Source organism: Sipha flava, unplaced genomic scaffold, assembly GCF_003268045.1.
Source record: "Sipha flava isolate LNK unplaced genomic scaffold, YSA_version1 71_pilon_pilon, whole genome shotgun sequence".
In the NCBI taxonomy this organism is placed as follows: Eukaryota; Metazoa; Arthropoda; class Insecta; order Hemiptera; family Aphididae; genus Sipha; species Sipha flava.
Window position 1 is genome coordinate 2,666,092 of NW_020273611.1, and position 17,739 is coordinate 2,683,830.

The 17,739-nt window shown below is 29.9% G+C and overlaps 1 protein-coding gene across 1 annotated transcript; it reads right to left on the bottom strand.

Annotated features, from left to right (window-relative positions):
• Positions 1–11,392: 11,392 nt before the first annotated feature.
• On the bottom strand, positions 11,393–13,455 carry LOC112692180 (IQ and ubiquitin-like domain-containing protein). The gene is made up of 2 exons (XM_025566750.1): positions 12,765–13,455; positions 11,393–12,711 (listed from the first exon to the last, which is right to left on the bottom strand). The coding sequence occupies exons 1-2, from the start codon at positions 13,453–13,455 to the stop codon at positions 11,393–11,395; spliced, it is 2,010 nt and encodes a 669-aa protein (XP_025422535.1).
• Positions 13,456–17,739: the final 4,284 nt, after the last annotated feature.

Here is a 17,739-nt window from a genome sequence, read left to right on the forward strand (position 1 = left end):
GGACGTCCGCGGCGGCGGTCAGGAGGACGCGCACGGGAAAACCGGCTGGCGGCGGCGAGAGCAGCGCGACGACGATACGCGCACGGCAAGACGGAGAGACGGGTGGTGGTGGTGAACAGGTATCCGCCGCCGCCCGCTACACTGGTATCCAACTCGTGCGTGCGCGCGCGCGCCAGTGTACGCCGGACGCGGAGAACGGCATACCACTACCGAAATACATGAGAAGGACTGGGGAAAAAAAAAAAAAAAATTATCGAAATATTAAAAAACACACATACGGACGGGACGGGGGTACACACCTGCTGCTGCTCGTTAACGATTTCTGTTTCCAACGCCGTTTCCCGTACGGTGGCCACAACGAGCCGGCTACGGTATTACAATAATATCGTGTTGTTTTCGACGGCCGCACACCGGTTCACACACAGACACACATTCTCTCGGGTCGGCAAGCCGCCGCGACACGGATAGAGACGGGAGGAAGTTGTTGCCGCCGCGTTATATGTGGGTCTCTCGTGTGTTTACAAGTGTCTTCTCTATCTCTCTCGCGCTCGCGGCCGTTCTGGGAAAAATGTAAATATTATTTTATAGCAAGTGCCCGCCCGGACCCGGTGAGCTGGGCCCGCCGATAAGAAATCGTAGTGCGTACGACGATTACCGCGCGGTGCATACCATCATCATCGGTATTATCCGTTAATAAAACGTATTGTGTCCGGCTAAAGCTGAAAAGACGGATGGATTTTTCCGCCGTCGGACCGGACGACCACGCGTTGTACTGCTGCGCGGAATGTCCGTCTTTTCGACGCGTACTGACGTCGATGCTTTTCGACGTAACGGCCCGTGTACGACCGACACGTACGTGAAACTTTTCGACGAATATTTTAGTGCCAGCGCTTCCAGCTGCGTCGTCGTAACAAAGCACACCGCCGCGGAACAAGACAATCGTGTTTTCGTGTTCTCCCGTAGCTCCGCATTATATTCCGATGTTGATCGCTAAAAACCGTACCGATACGTTCTTGTGTTACGTAGAAATGCGTTGCAAACACAATACGAGTTTATCGAATGTTGATATCGTTCCATAATATTACACGGATGCGTTATTAATGGCTCGGTAGATTACACGGGTAACTGTACACCTGCGCGTACGTTTCACCGATTTTTTTTTACCCGTGTAAATTCTCAAAAACAATATTATTTAGGTTATGTTTGGTTACCATAATTTATTTGGCGAAAACCGGGACAGTTTTTTTTTTAATTTTTTCTTATTGACACAACTTTTTATTGATTTTTTTACCTACGCAATTATTACAAAAGTATATTTGTTTATTAATTATTTACTCCTGTGACACCTCCCTCCGGGATAGAAAGTCTGAAATAAACACCGACTAGAGTACGGCTACTCTACGCTACAGCACTACGCTACAAATGACAACATATTAAATTATGGTTGATTCCGTTAACGATATCTACAACTACCGCGAAGCGGCGGAAATACAAAGACGTATTTGACAAAAATAATAGTCGCTTAGCCGGGAGAATGATTAAAAATAGATTTCGTCAGTCAATGGTTCAACTTTTATCATGACAACGATATTATGGTTTTTCAAATTAAAGTTTAATAAAATACAAACATACATAATTGAAAAATCTTTCCGGAACAAATGGCTGCTCGAAATATATGGTAACCCTATCATAATTATATACTAATTATTAGTCGATGCAAAGTGCATTTAAACATTGCGTACACGGTTTAGAAAAATGTAAAACATTTATGCAGTCTTGTTAAGTATTCGAATAAAAGTATTTCATTACACTTTTTGTGTTTGAATATTATTCCGGATACATTAAAAAAATATATTCGATTACGTATTCTCAGCATATTTTTTTAATTATTTTTATTTAAAGTATAAATACTTGTTTCGGAGAAAAAATTATTTGTGGTTATAAATAAATTATAATCCTAGTTAGTGTCCATACTGCACATGCTACCCGGTGAATATTTAATTTACATATTAAACCTAGCCCATTTATTACTCTATATAGATATAATATATATATCCGTACCAGATAGCTTATGGATTAGATTTAACACTGACATTTTATTATCTTATATTACCTATTAATCATCAGCAATATCATAAGCAATATCAGCGCGTATTAAAATTTAGCGACGTTCAAACCCCCCAAGCAGTGTCTAAACATTCTGTGGTTGGTCGCCGTTTTTACTCTGTACTATAAGTTCAAATCAAGCACGTTGCTGCTTCGGACATTACATTTGCTATTTACCGACGAAAAGTTAGATAAAATCGTCTCGATCCGCAAAAAACATGCACGAGTTTATTTTTTTCTTGTGTCGCGTTATTATAGTGCATACAGTGCCGGGTTAAGGTCCCACCCTGCAAAGGCGGCAGTTGTCCTCGGGGGAGATTTCTTAACAGTGAAAACGAAAGTTTTCTAATGTATTATAATTTTCAAACAGAATTATTAATCATTGAAAAATGTGTATAACAAATAATAATAATAATATTATACTATATCACCTACCGTAGAATTATCAGGAGACCGAGCATTCAGCTTGTTATTAGTATGACCATATTATTATTAATTAAAAATGTTAAGGTACTGTTTCCCAGCAGTATTCAGACGTTGTGGCCCTAGATTATATATTTTGTGTATGATTGGTTTCTCTTAGCCCGTTTGACACGGAGGGTTTATTTGTTAGAAGCGGGGCGTCAGTACCGATCGGACAAGTATTGCGTCAAAACGTCCGGCGTCAACATGACAAGTACATTTTCGTTTTCTTCGACAAAGGGCGAATCAAGCTTTGATTGCAATCGTGGAAAATAACTAAGTTATTTTTGATAGTGCACATAAAAATCACAAGGATAATATTTAGAAAAAATATTTCCTTGTTATTTCTTTGTTATTTCTTCTTGAACCACGGATAAAATAAAATTTAATTGTTCACGATTTAGACGAAGAAATTCCCGAAACTTTTCATCGTCGTAAATTAAATGTCCACTAATCAAATTTTTGAAGAATCCTTCAAAGTCTCACGTGGAATACACACAGCTGAAATGTTTTCTTTCTTTTTTTTTTTTTTTTTTTGTTATTAAGCTTATAAGTAATTCATACTCAATTTCTTCATCATGGAGCAATTCACAATTAAAAATCAGATTTTAAATGCGGAAATTACATGCAGTAGAGACAATGGTCGCAGCGGTTATGATTTAATTGTGTACAATTAAACTTAACTAAAACAGTAAGATAAAATAATAAAATAAACTGTGTCTGGACAGTAATAGGGAACCGTACCTGTACGTCAGTTGTATCCCGACGAAAAAAAAGTGTTACACGAGTTGTGCCTCGGTGAAAATATAATTAATAGCTGCGAAGCATTTCACTCCAAATTTAATTCAAAATTTTATTTTCAAACCAACCCAATATTTTCAAATTTATCGAAGTTTTAAATAATTTTCAATGTGATATTTACATTAGAAGTACTGGAATAGTATCGAGACGACGTGTAAAAAAAAATTATTTATTAGTCAAAAATTAAATATATATATATAAATAGATAAATTTCTAGATTTAAATTAAAATTTTTGTTGAGCAGATAATTATTTTTATATTTTATTTTAAATATGATATAATATAATATAATATAAAGTTTTATTTAATTTTTTTTTTCAAAATGTATTCTAGTGTATATTGTATAAAATGTATACGTATATAATAAATTATACTGTAAACCATAAAAAATATTATGATCGAATTTTAATTTATATTTACGATATTAATGCATTTCCAAAAGAGCCACAGATTGCATGCTAAAGAGTCACAGGTTACCGACCCTTGCCCTAGGGCAACAAAATTTGACATATAGTCGGTGACGTTAGTCATCAGTCAAACTCATACACCCGTATAATGTTATTACTTAAATTATTTTCCACTATGGTTAAAATAATTAGGTATAAGTTTCACGAGACTTGAATATTTATCTAATTGATGTTAAATCGTTCTCTTTTTATTTTTTTTATTTTTATTTTGTATGAATAAATATTCATTAATATTAATATTAAAATATTAATTGTATTGGGGTATAATTTATATACATTGGCACGAGGCGGCTAAATGTCAAGCACCATTATTGTATACTGTCATATTTATACTGATAAAAAAATGGCAATAGAAAACTAGCTATTAATCAATTTAAAAACAGTTAAAGAATTTTCGAAGTTTTCTGCCAATGTGTACACCTAAATTAAATTTTAATAAAAATCAATCTGATGATATATCAAACAATTTTTTTTCTAATTGAATAAACAAATCAAATAAGTATAGTTATTTCTGTAGAAAATTAAATTTTGAATAATTTTTTTAAGGTCCCAACAAAAAATTAAACTTTCTTGGGTAATACTGCTCCTATAAAAATTTTTTTTTTTTAAAATACAATACGCCTTTACTCATTAGTGTTCCAATAAAACGTATATTTAGTATAGGAAGTGCAGTTGTGAATAAGAAACGAGAGAAAATTACTGATGTAAATTTTGAAAAAGTAATAGTGATTAAATGTCACAAGACATAATTGTTTTTCGTGAATAAAGTGTATATGCAAAATAAACATAATAATAAAGCAATATACCTGTGACTTTCAAATATGAAAACTAGTTTATAAAAATAATTTTATTTTGAGCAAAAAAATAAAAAATAAAAAATAATTTAAATATAATATTATTAATATATTGGAATAATTTTTGAGTATTCCAAAATGTATTGTAAATAACTTTTAACTATTTATTTTTATTTTAAAAAGTATTCCCAGTACGAATAATAAAAGTGTTCTTTACAAAAATGCATTTAAGTACCACAGATCATATTTTATTCTTAATAATAAGAATTTAATAAGCTCTAACGTAATTTATTTTTCATTTTTTATCATACATGTGAATATTTATTATATTATACCTATATATAAATATACTTGATAAAATTATTTTTACGAAAATGGAATATAATACCACAGAATATATTCATTATATTACTATCAGTTACGACAGATTACAGATTATATTATTTAGTATAAGTTTAAATACATTTCATGGAGGTAACTGAATGTTGATGACTTAAATTATAAAATGTAATTACATTTTTATTGATTTATACAATATTTAAGTTCCAATAAATCAAATGCTGTAAAATACATTATTTTTATTTTTGTGTGTACTAATTCATCGGATTTAACTCAAGTATACCGGCAAGTTCCACATGCATAGTAAAAATTAAATATTATTAGAATTTATATTATAAATATAAATTGTAAGTAGCACCTATAGCAGGTTTAGGTTCAGATTTTGTTAGCCTATATCTAATAAATAAATAATTAACAGTATAATTTCAGTAAACTACATAATAAAAATGAGTACATCATACGTATAACATAATTTGGTTTTTTACGGTTACATTTAAGTCTATACATATATAACTTTCTAAATGCGCTTTATTATATTATATTTTTACTTGTCACCAAAATACACATAGTAATTGCTTTTTCTTCTAGTTAGGTACCTATGTGTTCTAACTAAATTATTACAATTAAATTTACTTATTACAATTAAAATTTCTTAAAATATCCGCTTTATTATGCATTTGGTTTTAATATATTTTTAATGTGATGTTCGAGACATATGTAGATACGGTATATTCCTGTACCTATATGTTACCGTTATGGGTGTTTATTCATGCATACAATTATTAAATATTTAGGTATTGTCAGTGAATAACGAGAAGTTCTAGACTATTAGCTATTATACACAATTAAAAATTATATTAATAATATTAATATATAATAAAAATATTCAATAAATATATAATTTAGTCATTATTTAAACGAACAAGTATACTAAATACTAATGTCTTGAAAAGGAAACATACACATACATAATTATATATTTTTCACACAAAAATAAATTTAATTCACTTCGAAGTTTAAATTAGTCTGTTCGAAATTTAAAGAGTATTGCAAATCGCGATATGATCTTTCGTCAAATTGCATTAGGTATTAGGTAACCGTGGACAAATAACTGAGCGTGTGAATCGTACCCTCATGCCTATATTGGCAATTCTAGCGAATGACTGTACGGCATCGGTGTCAGAAACGAGGTCATTCGAACGAAATCGAAACATGTAGAGGAAGGTAACGAAATATACCTACTCCATTTGAGTTGTTAATAGATGGTAGCCAAATTTAGAGGTGTCGTGTCAATATTCCTGAAACCACCTTCGGACGAGTGACACAACCCAAAAGAGTTGGATGCAGGGCAATATAAAAGAGCAATTAAATTACATACCTAAAAAATTATTTACATAAACTAACGTCAATAATCTAAACATTACTTACCTAATAGGTACATCGTATAATCTATCAACGAGCCTATTTAGTTATATATTATTTAACACAAGTTATTTTATTGAGTAACGTGTTATATAAACACATGTTTTTAATTAAAAATTTATTTAGTTATTATATGATTTAAATAATCACGTACTATCAATTATAAATTTAAACCGTAAATAAAAATTCTAAAAAAAGATAAACAGTTTTAAATAATGCATATACACGAAAAAAGGTTCATCTTTGTATAACTAAAACTCGCATTTATTTTCAATTTATAATACTAGGTATATTAAAACATATTTCTCATAGAAATTAATAATATTATTAATATAATTTCTAATTGTGACATTAAATTCTAATTCTAATGTTAAATGGAATAGGCCTATAGATAATCTACGCGATACATAATACATGTCCCCATATAAAATGAAGTTCCAGTAGTTGAAGCCTTTATTCCTGAATAAAAAAATGAAAAAATGAAAAAAAATAAAAATAATAGTTATTTTGATTATTTATTTATTTCTTAATGATACATATTGATGTAGTAGTATGATGAAATTTAAAATTATGTTTTCCGTATATTATTTTCTTACCTAACGTATTTTTATAAAACCTCTTTTACCAAGTACTTTGAAAATCCTTGACCAATTAAAGTTGCTTCTATTGGTAAATATATCCAGTTATTAAAAACATATTTAAGTTTCTTTAAATAATTAAAAATATAGTATATATATATATATATTGAATTACTAGTATTATAACCCCGTTTACTAATTTTAATTTTAATTTAATTTTTCATTTTGTTAAGCAAGTATTTTTTTTCATCGGTTTCCTATTTTCCATGAAACTATTTAAAATGTTGTTCTTTTAAAGAGCATTTGTAATATTTAAACTTTGCATTGAGAACTATTGATAGCATAAAAATTAATAAACTTAATATTTATTAATCGTATGAAAATGATGGAGCACTGTGTGGAAGGAATTATTTATGTGCAGTTGTGCTTGGATAAAAAAAAATTATCTAGATATAGATAAGATATCTGGATTTAAAATTATCTAGATATAGATAGATAAAATCACTTTTATCTAGATATAGATAAATAAAATAATTTTTATCTAGATATTAATAAGGTATCAACGTCTTCATCCGTTTGTAGGCGAACTCTTTTGGTCTTGGGTAATAATTGTATTATGTAACGATCCATTTAAAAATATAAAATATTTCACCAATAAAATAAAATTGAAAATCATAGACAAAATTATGAAAAATATGAAGACTGTCTGACGATAAATACTGAACACGTTGTGGATGAGAGTGCGCTGCGTACAGTACAAGTTTTTAATAAATAGCGGAAGTTACACGCTTAATATTTATTTTGTTGTACAATAATATTATGTAGACACATCAAAGTACGAATTCATAGAATTGGGGTCCGTTAATGACAATTATTTAGAGCACATGATTATATGAACGATGAACATAATTTATATATAAATATTGAATTTAGGGCGATCGAATGATGATGGAGAACGATTAATTTCTGTGTAGGTACAGCGTAATCAAGGACGGCGCGAGGGGGTGGGAAATAGGGGTAGTGGCCTAGGGCCCCGCGCCTTAAATTATAATTAAGGCCTCACGGTTCTGATTTAACTGAACTTAAAATACTTTATTAATATAAATTATAAGACCCAATATTTATTTTGTCCAGGGTCTTGCAAAATCTAACACCGTCACTGAGCGTAATGTATATTGTAATATTGCTATTTTCTTATCGAAAATTATTTCTGTATTTTAGTATTTATAAACCATTTACCGCGCAGCTGCAATGATAACCAGTTTAGACTTATGGTGCGTTATCTCTGGTTCTTGTAAATGCTTTTTCGGCGTTCGTAATACCACAGAACAATAGTAATACGGGCATGAGACTTTCCAGTATGGGCCATACTATGAAATTATAAATAATTCTCACCTCCCATGCATATTATGTAGGTAATATATGTCTATACACATAATAAATTGTCATTGTTCGTAATTAATAATAAATGCTATGTAAAACTATTTTAGAACCAATTTTTGCAAGTAAATATACAAATGAAATTTCTTATTTAGTTATTTATTTTACATTGAATGATAAAATTGTAGATTAGTTATTACTAATGATTAGCTAAAGATTTTGTGAATTATCTAGATGGCCATGATTTTTATCTGGATGAAAATTAGATGTCAATTTTATTTTTTATCTAGATATGATAACGATATGAGGTTTTTATCTAGATAACATATCTAGATAAATTTATCTATAGCACAACACTGGTTGAGATAAGAAGGATTTTAGCGTGAGAAATAAAGGAGTTGGAAGAAAGTGTAATTTATAGAGGAGTCCCTCAGTCCACACACGATCAAACGCCTATGCGACATAAAAAAAAATGCCTCCACAATGGCTTTTAGTTTTTAAAGATAATGAAATGATATCTGCTAATCTTTAAATTTGATGTAGTGTAGAGTGTATTATTTTGGAATCCAAACTGAATATTGGGAATAATTTTATTTACGTTTATTATAGGATAGTTTGTCTTAAGTATGATTTTTTCCAGAATTTTTGAAAAATAAGGTTGAAGACTAATTAGTCTATATGAAGGGGGAGAATCAGTTGGTTTTCCAGGCTTTTGAATTAATATTATAATGGAGTATTTCAAAGTGTGTGGTATATATGATAAGCTTAGTATAGAATTAAAAATATGAGCGAGAAAGATAATAGCTTTTTTTGGAAGATATTTGAAAATTTTGTTAGTAACTAAATCGTGACCGGGAGATTTATTATTATGTAGTTTTTTTATTATAAAAATAATTTTTGATGGAGACTTGTGTTTAGTGGGAAAGGCCATAGGACAAATAATGTCTAATGAGTGAGTTATATGATTATTAGGGTCTGTATTATTTATGCCTGAATGGGGACAGAAGTTATTGACAAGGTGAGTAGCAAGTATATTGTCTTTTTCGGCATTACTCGTAGATATAGCTTATAAGTTATTTCAATCATCGCAAAAGGGGTATATGCTTTTTTTTAAGTAGGTTTTTAGTTGCTTTCCATAAAGACTTATTATTATTTGTGAGTGATTTTATATAATGTTAATATGACTCTGAGTTATTTTTGTCCAAGAGTTTTTTTAAATTACAGGAGAGACGGTTGTAGGTGGATTTATCGCTTGGGAGGTAAGTGCGTTGCCATCTAGCTCGATCATGGCGCTTTTCTATTATTAATTGACGTACATGTTGAGGAAGATTACCTTGCTTGGTATGAATAGTATGAGTATTAGAGGCACTTAATGTAGAGTTTTTAATAATATTAAATTTAAAAGAGCTCCCAATTTGTTTTTCCAGAGGTGAGGGTTGGATAAGCTGTTTTAATTATGCTGTGAACATTTAAAGAAAGTAAAACTGGAGTGCGGAGAGATATTTTGATTGATGTGATTGGGTAGGTTAGTTATGAAGAAGTCTAAGATGTCGGGTTGTCTATCTTGATGAGTTGGCCAATAAGTAGGATTGGGAAGTGAGAGAAATTTAAGGTTTTTGTTTAGTATAAGATTATGTAGAGTTCGACCTCGGGTGTTGGTGATTCTGGAGCTCTATGAGATGTGCTCACAGTTAAAGTCAGTTAAAGCCTGCATGAGCGGTTCCGCTGGGATGATCACAGTTGTATGTTAGGTATTCAGGAAGTTTAAACGAGGATTTTAGTGTTAAATGAGCTTCACTGATAAGGATAATATCAATATGGGTGATTTGTAGGAATGCTTTAAATTCATTTTTTTGTTGATAAAGTCCATTGGCGTTCCATAAAAGGATGGATAATGAATGTTGTACATTTGAGTTAGTTGACATTTGATTGGGATTGGAGTTTAGTGATGACAGTGGTTAGTAAGGAGATTAAAGGATTAATTAAAGATTTAAAATCGTGTAGGAAAGAAAGTAATTTAAAAGATAATTGATCAGAGTTATCATTGCTAGAAGTATGTGAAGGTATAAAGAATCTTTAGTTGCTTGAGCGGATGATTTGGGCTGAGAAAACGAATTTGAAGTGGTGTTTACATTAATAAACTCTACATTATTTATAGTGTTTTGATGAGAATGTGAAGTAATTTGAGTTTTCTTGAGATTGCGAGAAGATTGAATTTCTTTATGTTTGTGACATCCTCGATAGTTTGCAGGGTGATTGTCCTGTCAAAGAGAATATTTGGCTGGTCAGTGAGTTTTTGACATAAGTTTGATTGATGATGATCGCCGCACCGTACACATTTTGGTATATGATTGCAATAGGCTTTTGTATGTCCAATTCTTTAGATTATATTACAATTGTATGATGTAAATTTTTGATCATGACTCTATATGCTCTATCTTGTTTTAACTGATATGTATGATAGTCAGCTTTGGTGGATTTTAAAAATTATATTATTTTTCTGAATTCACAAAAATTACATAATATATTTAAATTTGAGGCCCTTCAAATCTCGGAGTTCCCAGCCTGGAGTATATGCCTTGATACAGCACTACTCTCAGGAAGAAAAATGTATTAATCCTTCTCATCGATATCATGTCAGAATATTAAAACATAAACATTATATTTATATTTTTATTTTTTTTAATTATTAATTTCATATAATTAAATATTGGGCCTCGCTGAGAAACTTGTGTTTTAACCTTAATTTGCATTAAGTTAAGACCTTGTTTTTACATTAATTTATTTCACTTTTTAATATTTTAAGGTAGGTATTTCCGAATGATAGGTACAAAAATAATAAATAAAATACCTTCTGTTATTAGATTATTTAAAAAATATACATATTAATATAATAAGAAATGTCTTTATGGTTATTAAACTTTAATTAATAATATTTTAAAATTTAAGTATTATGGTTATGGTAAATTGTAGCATTTATATAATATACATATTAAGCGTCGTATGACAATTTCTAAAAAATTTCCTCTTTATAATGAAATATCTATTTATTATAATAATCACGTAATTCCCATTTACACTTACAATCTACTGCTTTTTCGTTTAAGCCTTTGAAATAATTTCTAGCAGCCATGTGTTTTAGATGTACGTTATCGATGAATGTTTTTGTGTACACTTTATTTATGTTACTGATATTAGAATGAACAACGGCCTCATCGGTCGTCAATAGAATCGTGTTCGATGGGGACCAGTTTAGTTTGTGGTCCCATCTTACCAATTGTAATTGTGTTACGTCTTTGAATTCGCTTAATGCCGATTTTCCCTTCCATATGATTTCTACTAGATAATATATATCTTCGATGTTTAAGAAAAATGTTATATTAGATTTTGTTTTCAATTTTGCCTCAGTAGCTCTGATCGATCTGAATATGTCTTCGTAAGGCATTAAATTTATTTGTTTTACTGTAATGCAATACAAATGTCTACAATCTTTACATATCGTGGTATCTGTTAAATCTAATTTCATCTTAAATCTGTTAAGTGATTTTAATTTCCTGCAACTATAGCATTTAATAAGATTTGCGGGCGTGGTGATTCTTGCTATCGCTGGGTTTATTTCCGGTTGTCTTATGATAAATTGGAAAGTTATTTCAATACGTTTTCTTAACATTTCCAGTTGGCTATCATTTAGTTTAACGATATTTAATAACGTCAGCTCTCTATTTAATAAATTTATAATAGATTGTGTCAAATGAATTTCTTTGGAGGATTCTAATGTTTTTCTTAACTTAAGTAAAAATTCACTTCTTTCCATTTTATTTAGGTCTCTTCTTTTAAGTGAAATGTAAAATTCTAATAACTGTTTTGCTTTATAAGTTTCTTGAGTTTCGACAAGAATGGATTCTTTACTTCCTTTTATCATATAAATAATGGGTTTCGAAATGTAATTTAGTTGTGTTAAGATTTTTTTTTCTTTTGCTGTTTCCTTGGCTAGATTTCTGTGCTTGGCGATTTCCTTATGGCATTTCAATTTTTCTTTGAGCTGTGCTTTTCTTTCAGTTTTATTTTTTATATTGATTTTTTTGTTTTCGTGGTACTTTTTAACCACAGCATAAAGAGCTTCAAAATCTTTAGTCCGTGTAGGATATTGTAGGTTTATTAAATTTCGTTGTTGATTGTTATAAACATTTTTTTTTAACTCCTCCATTTCGATGCATACCAACTGAATTAGATAATAATAGTATTTCAACATATTTTCAAACTTTTTTCTAGCACTCCACATTCGCATACACTTTTGTATCGTGCGAGCACATTTATCTCGATATTTTTCGGTCATTGCAGGAGGAGAATTCTGGCTAGCACCTGTTGGAAAATAAAATTATAAATATCTAAATATAATTGTTTCGTTTCATGACAATTACTTATTTCTCTTATACAGTTCATAGATCGAAGAACGTTCAATGTTTCAGTCTGAGTACCAAAATCATTACCAACTAAACTGGTAGAGGCTTCTCGAGTTTGAAGTGTTTGTACGGCCGATGAGATTTTTTTTTTTTTATCACTTAAATCAGCAGATGTTTCGGATGTCGCAGTTTGTACCATTGTATTCCAATAAATTTTATCAGTTCTATCGTTTTTATATCCTATTATATCATTCGGCATTGAGGCATTGGTGTCATATATATTTCGGTCATCTCGACGAATCAAGTATTGTGTTGAAGTATTATTTAGCACGTGAGGTACATTATTTTCGCTATCCCAATGATATTTAATGTTTACTAACATTTTAATAGGATATTTTTTCCAGTAATATTTTAGCACTGCGTGGTCGTTCACTTCAAATTGTTGATGTTCATCATCGAACGCGAAACATCTTATTTGTTGTGTATTATCGATTTTTGGTTGTAAGGCGGATAAAATATAATGTTTTACTTCCAAAATAGTATCCCATAATGCGAAATTCGCTGACAAAATATTGTTGTTCGGTAGCGTTAGATGAACCTGGATAAAGTCTGGCTGGTTGGGAGAAATACACAGACCCAAATACATTTTAATGTTGTCTTTATCAGTTTGGTCACATTTTACCACAGAATATTCTATCACCATCTTTCGACCAACTGTCGTCTTCAACTAATATATTTGCTGTAATGATTTTAACGAAGACATAAAAATAAAAATAAAATAATTGATTTATATATATATATATAAATTATATATGGGTATATACTGATTAATAGTATTTTTATTGTCGGAGAAACATAACTAAATAGTTTTTTACCGGTACGTTTGTTTATATAACTAGCCAATACATATATTAACTGTTTAATCTCCTATTTTTGTAAACGTAATTTATAATATAGTGTCAAGATTCTTTCACTTATAAATGTCTTAATAAATTTAAGTTACAAGATTTTTTTATAAGGAAGAATGCAAGAAATTAGTGACCATATAAATGCCATTGGCTACTGCAGAAGAAGGGCTTCTTCAAAAATGTTTAGATGATTATTGAGGAAGATTTCATTATTAATTATAACCTACATGAATCATAAAAATAAATTGTTTAAAACTTTAAAATGTATCTATAAATAGTATAAAACAAAATCGCTTCTCAAGTCTGTCCCTATGTATGCTTACATCTTTGTAACTACGCAACGGATTTTGATACAGATTTTTTTTAATTGATAGAATGATTCAAGAGGAAGTTTTATGTATTATTTTTTATTTTATTACAATCTATAATCTTAAATAATAAAAGTAAAAGCGTTATTCAATTATATCAAAATAAAATATTTAAGCAAAAACCTAATTTTTACAGACATTTGGTACTTTTGAAGTGATAATAATTTGTGTAGGTTATTGTCATAGAGTAAGATAGAGGTGGCGTTAGCTATCAAAATCATGTATCACAATTGAATCTAATCCGTCGGTCATTGACCCCAATTGAAGTGTCCAAGTAAAATAATTTTCTCCGTTAGTCATGCTGTTTTCAACGAAAAGTATATATATACATATCACTTTTCATTCATTGAAGACAGCGAAACTAGCGGAGAAAACTATCATACTTGGAATCTTCATGGGAGCAATGACCGACAAATTGGCTTCAGTTTTGATAGCTAACGCAGCCTCTATCTTACTCTATGGTTATTGCCAGTGTTGGGATTATCTAGATAAAAATGTTTATTATCTTTATCTTATCTAGATAATAAAAAATGAACCGTTGAAAATTATTGAAAAAATTATTCAAGATAAAAAAATCACTCATCTAGATGATTAGATAAATTATTTGTGAACGTAAAGATATTTTTCAGTTTTCCAAAAATTTTCCATACTATTACATTTGTTTTATACAGTAATCATTATTCATTAATCGGTATAATTCGTGATATATAATATAATATTATCAAAAAAAGTGTTTATTTCAGTACCTATTCTCATTTATTATGCATTATAGCTTATCGATAGTTGGCGATTGTTGTTCTAAAAATAAAATATTTGTTCCAATAAAACATGGAAATAATCAAATAACAAGATATTATGAAACATGATACTGATATAATACCCCCTGGCCACTGCACTACTAAAGTCTAAAATACTATCTGCAGTCCCATGGACATTACCACTCAATTCGATGAATTGTTCAATAAAAGACTTTTTATATTACAATATACATAGCGGAGCAATAATGAAATCGAAGAAACATAATAAATATTTTAGTCCCCAAAATTTAATAAGTATATAACAACGTATATACATCTATCGACCTATCTATGATTTGGCATTTATGTGATTTTGGCATTTTGTTAATACTAAGAACACGTCTATATAATATCACAGAATAATATTAATATAATTGATGTTCACAAATTTAATGAAGTGGTATTAATGCTTAAACATTTAAGTTGGTAGAATTAGTTTCAAAATAAAATAAATGAAATAATTGTTATTATTAAATGGCGCAATAGTGTTAACTGCTAAGTTATAGCTTTTCTGCATCGAGTACCAACATTATTTTCGAATTGCGTTGAATGTTGATAAGGACAAGTTCCTCGTAAAATATGATGCAAGTACTCGTAAACGTCATATTGTAACCAATTAGGACTAGGAATCGTGGTAGTACTCCCTTCTCATATTTTATTTCTCTTTCTACTGTATGAGTATTATTTGGAGAATGTAAAGAAGATATCATGTACACTGGTTTGTTATCCAACCATTTGAATAATTCTATGTTATTGTAACTAATATAATTATTTATTTATAATTTCAGTAAAATAATTATTAAATATAGGCAGTGTTGAGGTTAAATAAAAAAAAGTTATCTAGATATAGATAAGATATCTGGATTTAAAATTATCTAGATATAGATAGATAAAACCACTTTTATCTAGATATAAGTAGATAAAATAATTTTTATCTAGATATTAATAAGGCATCAACGTTTTCATCCGTTTTTAGGTGAACTCTTTTGGTCTTGGGTAATGATTGTATTATGTAACGATCCGTTTCAAAATATAAAATATTTCCCCAATAAAATAAAATTGAAAATCATAGACAAAATTATGAAAAATATGAAGACTGTCTGACGATCAACACTGAACATGTTGTGGATGAAAATGCGTTGCGTACAGTACAAGTTTTTAATAAATAGCGGAAGTTACACGCCTAAAGGTGCGTCCACAATATGCCGCTGAATGCCATTTTGCACGCTTGCTGGCAAAGCCAAAAATGATGTAGATGTGATCATTGGCACATACCAGCTGGCAAATTCGGCTAAGTGGCATGCCAACAGATATCGCTCGAGTGTCGGTCTACTTCAAAGAAAGCCAATCAGAACAAATAGTGTGTACGTGCCAACTGGCCTCACGTGGGTCTAATTGTGATTTGACTGTCGTTAGTGCCGTTGTGTTGTTAATTAATTTTGTTTTTTTTTTTACGTCACTCGGTTTAATGGAGTGGTCAAATGAAAAAGTTTTAAATTTAATTGAATTATACCGCGATCGTCCTGTTTTATGGGACTGTCGTTTAAAGGAATATAAAGATAGGAATAAAAAAATGGACGCGATATTGGAGATTGCAGTTAGTTTTGGAGTAGAAAAAGAGGAAATAGAAAGAAAAATAAAAATAAAAATTAACAGCATATGCAGTGATTATTAAATCGTCCTCGGAAAACATATTAAAAAGACTTAAAAGACGGAAAACTTAAAAAACTTGGAAAAAAACAAACATAGGTACCACATAAACGATATTAAATGACTAAATGCCAACACCTATGTGGACAATCGTATTGTTATTGGCTTTGCCAGTTTGGCGTTGCCAGCAAGCCGTGCCAAATGGCATTCAGCGGCATAGTGAACGCAACTTAATAATTATTTTGTTGTACAATAATATTATGTAGACACATCAAAGTACAAATTCATAGAATTGAGATCAGGTATTGACAATTATTTAGAGCACATAATTACAAGAACATTGGACATAATTTATATACAAATATTGAATTTAAGGCGGTCGAATGATGATGGAGAACGATCAATTTCTGTGTAGGTACAGCGTAATGCATATGATAATATTGCTATTATCTTATCAAAAATTATTTCTGTTTTTTAGTATTTATGAACCATCTATCGCGCAGCTACAATGATAACCAGTTTAGAACTATAGTGCGTTATCTCTGGTTCTTGTAAATGCTCTTTCGGCGTTCGTAATACCACAGAACAATAGTAATACGGGCATGAAACTTCCCCGTATGAGCCATACTATGAAATTATAAATAATTCTCACTTCCCATGCATATTATGTAGGTAATATATGTCTATACACATAATAAATTGTCATTGTTCATAAATGTATTAAATAAATACATATAAATGTCATTGTAATGAATGCTATGTAAGACTATTTTAGAACCAATTTTTGCAAGTAAATATACAAATGAAATTTCTTATTTAGTTATTTATTTTATATTGAATGATAAAATTGTAGATTAATTATTACTAATGATTAGCTACAGATATTGTGAATTATCTAGATAAATTTACCTAGATGGCTATGATTTTTATTTAGATAAGATATCTAGATAAATTTATCTAAAGCATAACACTGCTTAAGTGTTAGATTTGTATATGTTGTTATAGGAAATGTATGTAATTCTTTTGCATACAATTTATAAATTTCAATCTAATGGTTTTCAGTATTTAATTGACTAACTACAAATAAGACTTTATATAGTTAATTTATAATAAAACAACTTGTTAGTCATAATGTTGATACTGACATATTACTAGTGGTAGGATTTTTAATGACCTGTCATGCTTCATGTTACAAATAATTCTGTTTTTACTTATCCTACCGTATATATAAAATATAATCCTTATAAATAATTTGCCCTCCATT

Excerpts from the sequence above, each read along its gene's own strand:
- LOC112692180 (XM_025566750.1), bottom strand. The coding sequence starts at position 13,455 with ATGGTGATAGAATATTCTGTGGTAAAATGTGACCAAACTGATAAAGAC. Across the intron at positions 12,712-12,764 it reads TATAAGAGAAATAAGTAATT|GTGCTAGCCAGAATTCTCCT; the intron begins GTCATGAAACGA and ends ATTTTCCAACAG.